Raw genomic sequence first — 9377 nt, 5'->3', positions numbered from 1 at the left:
GGAAGGAGGGAAGGAAGGAGGGAAGGAGGAAAGAAAGGAAGGAGGGAGGGACAGAAATGCTGCCCCCTCCCAGGAGGAAATTAAATTATTTGCTAGAAATTAACAAATTGAAGTTTACTGTATGAATTAACTAGGACATTGAGAACAGAATATTTGTGTAGTTGCCCTCATTTCTAAAGTTAAGGATGAAGTCCTAAGTGAGCATTCTTATTTGAAGTCCTACCCTAGTCCTGTTTAACTTTAGCTGCATATTCTGGCTTTATTTGTAACTCTTTCTGTTTTTGATTGGTTGTTTGGGTTCATATTATTTAAATATATAGAAGATTCTCTCTTTTATTTTTATTTATTTATTTATCTATTTATCTATTTATTTATTTATTTTGGACAGGGTTTTTCAATATAGCCCTGGCTGTCCTGAATCTCACTCTGTAGACCAGGCTGGCCTTGAACTCAGAGATCCACCTGCCTCTCTCTCTTGAGTGCTGGGATCAAAGGTGTGCACCACCACTGCCAGTTGGTTTGTTTGTTTGCTTATTTATTTATTTATTTGTAGCACCAAACAGTCTTCAAATGGCTTATATTAAGAGTGAAGCCAGGCTCATTTGATTACTTAACATTTTCACCCCCTCAAAAAAGGGAACTTTTGCTTTGGCTACTGACAGAAATGTAACTATCAAGAACAGCTTGTCCTCTGTCCCCTCTGGGGTCCTTAATCAGCATGACACCATGGTGGCTGTCAGTATCTCCAGCGGGGATACTCTCTGCACCTGTACAGAAAGCAACACAGGCAATAACATGGATTGAGGGGCCAGCGTCCACGCCAGTGCGAGGCATTTACCTGTCACAGTTAGCGCGGCCGTGCAGCTGACGCTGCCGTACTCATTGGAGGCTTTGCATGTGTACTCGCCGCAGTCCACGACTTGGGTTCTCAGGATTTCCATGGTGGAGATATAATTGGAAGAGCGGATAGAGCACTTGTCACTCTCATAAATTTCCCGGCCAGCTTTGAACCACTGGAACCGGACGTTGGGGGCACCTTGGATCTCACAAGTGAATTTGGCTAGGTGGCCCAGAGCTACTTCCAGAGGCTCAATTCTCCTTTTGATCACAGGGGCAGCTGCAAACGGAAGCAGAATCCATTAGCGTCCCTCATTACTAGCTACCCCACATTCTTCTCTTCAGACTAACTTCTGCTGCTGTTAATGAGGTAAAACCAAGTTGAAATTGGTGAGGCACTTCACAGCAGCCTAAGACACGTGCCTGGAAAATGAGAACAGTTGTGAAGGCAAAACCAAAGAAAGAAAGAAGGGGGCAGAAAAAGCGGCCTGTGACATTTTTCAGTTGTTACTCTGCAGTGAATTGCGAGGAAACTATTAAAGCGTAGTGCAATCGTTGCGCATGCAGAACCAACCATAGGGCGTGTTGCTGAAATGCACCCTGCCCTCCAGGAACTGAAAACAAAGTGAAAGCATGGCATGACAACTTCCGTGGGGACATGAGACTATAGCTAACAGACAGATGACCAATCATGGTTATTTTGAACGCAGAGAAGGGCGCGTGGCTTCAGAGTGCCTATGCGCTGACAACTTTTTATTATATATTATCAGAACATTTTTATACAATAACACATGTGTCAGTATAAAACATATGAGACTACGTTCTATTTCAGAAGTAAGTAGCCGTGCGGCTATGATAACGTGCTACTTAATTAAGCAGCCAGAGAGAACTGTAAGTTAATAACCATGATTATGTCTATACCCCTTTCATTCCTAGTCTAAATAGCTGGCATTCTGGAAAAGTGGCGGACAGTGAAAACTCAATGGTGATGTCTAAATCATTACGAATTGGTGGGTGTTAGAGCCTGGTCCACTCAATCCTTAAAGCCCAACCTCTTTCTCCTACGGTGAGCTTTGCTGATGTCGCTGCTTTCCCGCTGTCATTTGAGGCCTCACAGACATACTCCCCTTCATCCTCTGCCTTTACCGTGTGGATTTCCAGAGTGTAAGCATTCTGATCTTGTGAACACTTGAACTTTGTATCTGAAGGCACCAGTGTCCCCTTGAAATACCAGTTCACCTCCTTAGCATTTGCTATAGATGCTGTAAGGTGGACAGTATCACCTTCCTCAGAAATGGTATCTACCAGGTGCTTAAGTATAGTAAGGCAGTGCTCAGCTTCCTGCGACTCTACTGTGCTGGCCTTCTGGGTACCACTCTCTCCTGCTGGCTTCAGCGTCTCAGCCTTTGGAACCTCCTCAGTATCTGCAGCTTTGAACTGACTTTCCACATTCAAACAACTGACCTCTTCTTTGGAGACAAGATACTTAGACTCAGCTTGTGCTTCTACGGTGGTTTGAACTTTCTGTGCCTCTGAGAAGGGCTCTCTCGCTCCCTGCACACCGAGTTTGTCTTCTTTCTGAAACCTCGGGTCCTCGGCCATTAAGATGCTTCTCTCTTCACATATGATGGAACACAAGGCATCCTTCAGTTCAGTTTTCAGGTCGGCCATTTGGGGATCTACGCCTTCAATAGTGACGGTTAGCTCTTCAGGTAGTGAGGTCACTGAAGTGACAGCGTAGGTGCACAGTATGCGTTTGGGTTCTCGAGAGCAGCTTACGGCCTTGACCTCCACCTTGTCAATGTTTCTTAGCCACTCAGAGAAGAGGCTCACTTGCTCCATGGCTACTGCAGCCTGCAAAGCCCTGCGGACCTGGGTTTTCAGATGTGATCGCTGCTCTTCAGGAAGACCAGGAATGGAAGTTTCCTTAGAGAGCAGGTCCCTTCCCTGTACCTCCTTCACACCCTGGACTGCCTCAGGCTCTTTCTGAGACTTGGATGTTTGGCTGGTGGGCACTGCCATGTCCTCTGATTGCTCTTCCTTGAGGAGGACCTGCTTTTTCTCAAGTGCTAGTGGGAAGTATAGGGGCTTGCTCTCCTCCGTCCTCACGGCGGCATCTTGCCCTGCCCTTTCTAGTGGGTCTGCATTTGCCATCAGGATTTTGCCTTCTTCTGTGCATGTGTGTTGGAAAGGGACCCGGGGTTCAGGGTGCACATTAGAGCTCACAACTTCAGGGCCCTCTAAACTTTCCACATGTCCCTCAGCTGAGCTCTGACGCAGAAGGAGAGCTCTTTGCTCCTTGTCTGCTTCAGAGACCAGCGTTTCCTCTGGCTGAAGTGTTTCTTCAGCCGCAGAGGATGGAGCTGAACGGGCAGGAGCTGCTGTTGAAGGCTGTGGATGACCCCCTTCCAGTTCAGCTGTTAAGGGTATCAGAGGCTTGACAGTGACTGAGCTCACTCGTGCTGCAGGTGAGGAACTCGGGAGGATTTCTTCAGGCTCTTCGAACTGTAGACTGTCTCCTCTGGGAAGGGTTCCCTCGGGCTGGACGGTCTGCAGGTGTAAAGCGGGGGGCGGCTCTTTGACTGGCTGGGTGTGACCAGTCCCCGCAATGGAAGGCTGTTCCCCAGTGCTCTGTGGAGTAGACACGGCAATGGGTTGCAGCCCCTGAGCCCTTATGCTCACCTCAGTACTCATTTCACTGCTGCCAGCATCATGCACATAAGAAAGCTGCAGCCTTTCTTCTGCAATTAAAGCAGCTTCCGAAATGGCATCCTTGACAAAGGCTGTAATTTCCTGCTGTGAGTCAAATGCCTGAACTGAAGGGCCCTTTGCAGATGTTTCCAGAAAACCAGCAGGAACTCCTGAGGTGGACTCTGCTTTGCAGGAGGCATCCGTCGCATCTGTGTCCTCTGGAAGCACGAGAAGCTCAGCAGCACAGGTGGACTCCCCCAACTCGCTCTCCGCTTTGCAGATGTACAGGCCACGATCTCGGCTCTGAGGGTCATTAACAATGAAGGTCCCGGAGCCGTCAGGATTGTGAATGATGGTGTACCGCACACTGGTATAAAGCGGTATGTTTTCTTTGAACCACGAAACGGTGGGGGCGGGCTCTCCATGCACCAGGTACTCAAAGACAGCAGGGATCCCTGGAGCACAATGGACTGGTTTTAACTCCCTGAAAAAGTAAGGCGGGCACGGTCCTCCAGGCTTCTCCGGAGCTTTCTTTTCTACTGCTTCCATCTCTTTGCACCTCTCTGCTTTGGGGTTTATTTTTAGATAAGCGCTACACGCTGCCTTGCCATAGTCATTACTGGCCACGCATGTATATTCCCCTTCATCCTCAAACTTGGTTAACAGAATGATCAGGCTGTGGTTATCCCCATCAAAGACAAGTTTGTAATCAGCAGAAGGGGTTAAGAGCACCCCATTAAAGAACCATTGAATCTTAGGCTTGGGGCTGCCAACGACAGTAACAGACAGCTTAGCTACGTCTTCAATGCTTATTTCGGCATCTGCTATTTCTCGGATGAAAACCGGGGCAGCGCCTTCCTGTCTGGAATCAAACTGAGTGGGGTAAGCTGGAGGCTCAGACAGAAGTTCAAGTGTTTCATTCACATTAGGTAAGCCAAGATCAGAACTACACGTCTGAAAACCATCCTCGGCAGACAGAATACTAGCAATTTCTGTGTGGAGAAAAATTATTATGATGTTACCATATGATTTTGTTTAACAAACACTATTCAGTCAAAGAATTGGACACCAATCACTGGCCTTCTACACTGGTATCAGGCTGTGGTGAGATTCACTTATCAAAAAATACATTCCTAGTTTTCTCTTAGCCTACTATAGAAAATCAAGCAGTTATAACTACCACACAAAAGCAACTTACATCTAACTTATCTGTTAGGGTATACAAAAGTGATATACATCTTAATCTAAGGTTTGAAGAAGTGCTAGATAAACGTTTATAAATCATAAGTCCAGGATTACTTGCATCAACTTATAATATTTTCAAAGAAAACATATGTTTTAATTAGTACTTCTAAATGGATATCAACAACAACAGTAACAAAATCAGGGGCTAGCCAGGTATATTGGTACACATCAGTAATCCCAGCTTGAAGGCCAGGGCAGGAGGATTTCCAGTTCAAGGCCAGCTTGGACCTTTCTTATCTACAGGAAAGATGTGATTCTTCTTCTGCAGGAACCAGCGTTGTCTGTTACCAGGAAGCCAGGCCTCCCGTCACTCAAGGAACTCATTGAAGTAGTTCAAGAAGTGTTTTATAATAAGACATTAGTAAAGAAAACAGAAAGCTGAAATAAGAGAGAATGACTCCAATATCAACATGTGGGTGATCATTTATTGTGTAAGGCAGTTGTACAGTATTATCAAGGACATGAAGTAACACATACTCCTTCAACAGCATCTTGAACAACCAAGTGAATATGTATAGCTTGTCAAAAAGACAGAGATAATTCAACCTGCTGGAGATGTAGGACTGCCCAGCTACAGGTAGTTTTATTGCCTAAATGAAAAGCAGTTTTATTATTTTATCAATCCACTTCCCTCACATTGCCCTGAATAGTTCTGTGCCTGAATCCTTACTGGACTAGTGTTTTAGTATTGGAAGACAGGACTCATGCCGGATGGGTATAAGCCACTGGTAACACTTGTCTGTAGCATGAGGCATACTAAGTTATTTGTGATTGCCCCTAAAAAGCCACTGATGACTCCTTGCTCAAACTTTACACTTAACACACTCACAGTGGCCATTAGCTTCGCATCTGTGGTGGGTATATTAGCTTTCCCTTCCCTTTAATCCCCAAAATACCTGCAAAGGGGACAGATGTGGGTGTAGTTAAAGTACCTTGAATTGCTGATATGTAAAACTATTTTCAAAAGTGTGTATTAACCATACACACAAAAACACAGTAAGGGAGGCTCAAATAAGCGTGAATCTGAAAGCCGTAGTTAAGATTTCTGAGTGTGCAGCATCTCACGGTGACTTTTAAACTCAACTCGGCAGCACATGGAACTCTTTATCCAGCATCCGGGAAATTAATGCCCCAGGCTTTAAAGTTTTGTGTCACCGAGTCAGAAAATAAAAGGTTCTGTTTAATTCTACATGTGGGGAATGCTTTTTCTTTTCCTTTCAGCTAGTGTTATTCAGCACATCCTCAAGTTCAATGCATCTGAGACTAAGACATCATATGAGAAAAAGCAAATAAAGCCTTCCTGTGTTAAGGGTAAATGAAAGTATGTATTTAAAAAGTCAACAAACACGAAAACACTGTCTCCTTCTCTGTTCTCATTGCTTTTCTGGATTTTGAATGCGACCATGCTTGTAATATGCGGGTAAGTGTGTTTGTCATGCTGGCTAGGACGTGAATTTCTAATTAATTAAATACTTAGTATATAACTAAATGTAGAAAAAACACTTGTGTCCCCTTGCTACAGAACTGGCTTTACCTTGGCGGCAGTGGGGTGGTGTAGTATATCTATTATCAAAGGCGTTCCATACTCTCTGGCTGGAAAGAAAGTCATTGCTCCATACCATTTACCTATCAGTAGACAGTAGTCACTTAACACAAATTCATTAAAAATGTTTGAGGGAAATGAGACAATTGCCTAGTCTGCCTAGGTTTCTTCATATGCTTTAATCTTTTGATCTGGATGATGTGAGAAAATTTCCATTGCAGGGGTAACATCAATAGATTAAAAAAACCTAATAAATATGGTATCCATATGAGCTCTTATGGAAATTAAATCTGAAACAAATACTGTATCTTTGATAATCAATATTATTAACATAATCATGATCCTTAAGTATTACTTAATGTATGATCGTAACTTAAGAATGAAACATTAGATCGATAATCTCATTCTCTCTTCCATTGTTTTTCTCATCACTTACAAACTGAAACTTAAGTTATATTTAGAGTTGTTACAACTAGGTAACAGAGAATTTTGCTGTTGACTGTAACCTCTGAGACTGCACATTTTTATGTAAAAAGGATTGACTTTTTCATATTTATTATGTCTTATAGGCAAAGACTAAGGTCCACATTGATTTATAGTCATAGTATTAAAGCATTTATGAATTATTAAAATTGAAAAACAAAATTAAAATTCACTTTATAAACAAATATTCTACTGGAATTCAAATGTTTATTAATTTCTAGTTAGTTTTAAAGATTAAAAATCTATAAGATAATAAAACTACTCTATTATATATACATGCACATATATAGCTCCCTAAATAAAAATTACTGTATTGTCTCAAATATATAATTGTCCCACCTTCTTTTTTTCTTATTTTAGAGATTCTGAAATTGGCATATAGTTAAAAATTTATATGTAGATGAATATGGCAATACCCCCAGGTTGATGATAAGCTAATGTACTTTCACTTGATGCTCCAAATGAGAAAATAAAATAATTCCAAATGCGGAATGACCATTTTCTGTCCCATGCCCAGCTTTTAAGATTGCAACCTAAACAGATTATAAAGTTGGCTACCATTTGGGCAAAGATGGTTTTATCCCTGGCTTTGCCATCTTGTGCCTGACTAAATCAACACTGGTTAGTCTGAATGCTAAGAGGCTTCTAATTCAAAGTTGACTTAGGGGCAGAAGGGTTCTCTCTTACCAGTTTATCTACTTGGATATTCGCACGGCCGCCTTTCATTCTACTTTGCATCTATAGTTTACCTGCTAAGAGAAAATGCTGAAACACTCTGTGGAGGAAAGGGTACGGCAAAGGAGAAACACAGACACTTGGGGAGTCAAGGAGGTGTTTAATCATGCTGGGTGACACATGGCGTAACTGACACAGGTGATGGCTTCAGGGTCACAGAGTATTTACACGCATCACAAAGATTCCATTTCTGCACAGAAAGACTATCTCCAGGGGTCTTCAGTGTCATGATCCGAATACAGTGGCTACACCTGAAAGGTGGCTAATCCAAGTGGAGGAGATACTGGTGACCGAGGCCCTGAGAAATCCCACTTTAAGAGAGAGTGAGAAGAGCAGAGCTCCTAGCCATTCCTGAGTTGTTCCTAGCTACACAGCTGTACTCTCCCCTGTCACTTATGACTAAGCCTGTTATGAACAGATTGTGGAACCCTATGCCACTTTCCTCAGCACTGAACCTTGATCCTTGGACCAATTTTCCATCTTTGTACCAAGAAACCGTGGGTCTCGGAGAACCACGAACCAAACACTGGAAGTATGCTGCTGTCCCTACGGGTGCGTGACCATCAGAAATACCCTTGATAAATCTGGGAGGGCCTTCCACCACCTGGAATTCAAAAAAGCTGTCTGCATATTTGCTCCTTAAGACTAATTCCTCCTTCTGACTGCTTAAAGTCACCTTGCTTGTCCTCATGGTCACGGCGGACACCTGGGATTCTCCTATGGTGAGGAAGCCTCGGCAGATGGCCTCGCCCGCACTATTCACAGCTCTGCACCTGTACGTTGCACTATCCGAAGGGCCGACGTCTCGGATCTTAAGGCAGTGACTCCCTCTCTCCTCACTAATTATGTACTTCTCGTCATCTGGCTCAATGCACATATACTCCTTAAACCACCTGACTTCGGGGGCAGGGATGCCGATGACTGAGCATTTGAACACAGCATCGGAATTTTCTGGAATTCGAAAATCGCAAACGGGTGTTATGAATCGAGGGGGCATTTCAAATGCTTCCAAATCGATGTTAAAATCTGTGCCCCCTTTCCCTCCAGCCTCCATGCTGGGATCTGCTAAATTCAGCGGGAGGATGTCTAAACTCACAATCATGCTTTTATGATCGGGAGTAAATTCAGGAACTGTGACTATTTTCACCTGCTTTTCAAATTCCTGCACCTCCTTGTCACTTAACTCCACTTCCAGGACAATCTCTTGAGGAGAAGGTGTCCTTGATGGGTTGGTGTTTTCCAAGTCAAACTCCATGATGTGTTGGTGGGTGACTGGCGGCGGGAGGGCCACAGCTCTTTCCTCTGGGGGAATTACGTCCACCTTTGCAAAGCTTTTCGCCTCCCCAATGATGTTCACAGCATGGCACACGTACTCTCCCCCGTCTCCTTTCTGAACTTTAGAAATTTCTAGAGAGCACGCGTTGCCCACCCTCTCCATTTTGATTCTGTCATCCGGCTCCAGCAAGGATTTGTTTCGATACCATTTCACGCCAGGGACCGGGAGGCCCTCAACTTCAACGATGAAGCCCAGTGTTGTATTCTCATATACCTTCCTTTTGCTTAGAGGTTCGATAAAAGATGGAGGCATTTCATTGTCTTTGGGCTCGACGGCTTCGTTGGGAGTGCCGAACGAATCAGAACGCCAAAGTTCATAAGATGAGCTCCTCTCTTCCGTAGGCGTATGGAAATGTTCATTCGCCGTGCTGTCTTCCCTCTCTATTTTTGACAGGTTCATGTTTACATTTCTAGTTTGGTTTGGTCCTCTAGTAGGAACAAAATCTCCCTCTAGTCTCTCTCCTGGGGGAGTGGAGTATCTCTCCAGAGCCTCCCCTGGGGGAGTGGA

General features: G+C 44.0%; 1 protein-coding gene across 5 annotated transcripts in view; it reads right to left on the bottom strand.

Moving 5' to 3' along the window:
• Ttn (titin) overlaps nt 1-9377 on the bottom strand; it is a 258797-nt gene that overhangs the window by 194721 nt on the left and 54699 nt on the right. For 3 of the 5 annotated variants that reach the window (XM_055600018.1, XM_055600020.1, XM_055600021.1), the window contains 2 exons: nt 1890-4520; nt 839-1117 (listed from right to left, as the gene is read on the bottom strand). In XM_055600018.1, coding sequence (XP_055455993.1) covers nt 839-1117; nt 1890-4520 — 2910 coding nt within the window. Of the gene's footprint in view, nt 1-838; nt 1118-1889; nt 4521-7847 lie in introns of those variants that run through there. The other 2 variants (XM_055600019.1, XM_055600022.1) reach the window with 2 other exon arrangements.

The sequence above is a fragment of the Psammomys obesus genome, unplaced genomic scaffold, assembly GCF_907164565.1.
Source record: "Psammomys obesus unplaced genomic scaffold, mPsaObe1.curated_primary_1811, whole genome shotgun sequence".
Taxonomy (NCBI): Eukaryota; Metazoa; Chordata; class Mammalia; order Rodentia; family Muridae; genus Psammomys; species Psammomys obesus.
The sequence above is the reverse complement of the archived record's forward strand: the minus strand, read 5'-3'. Positions and strand labels throughout refer to the sequence as shown.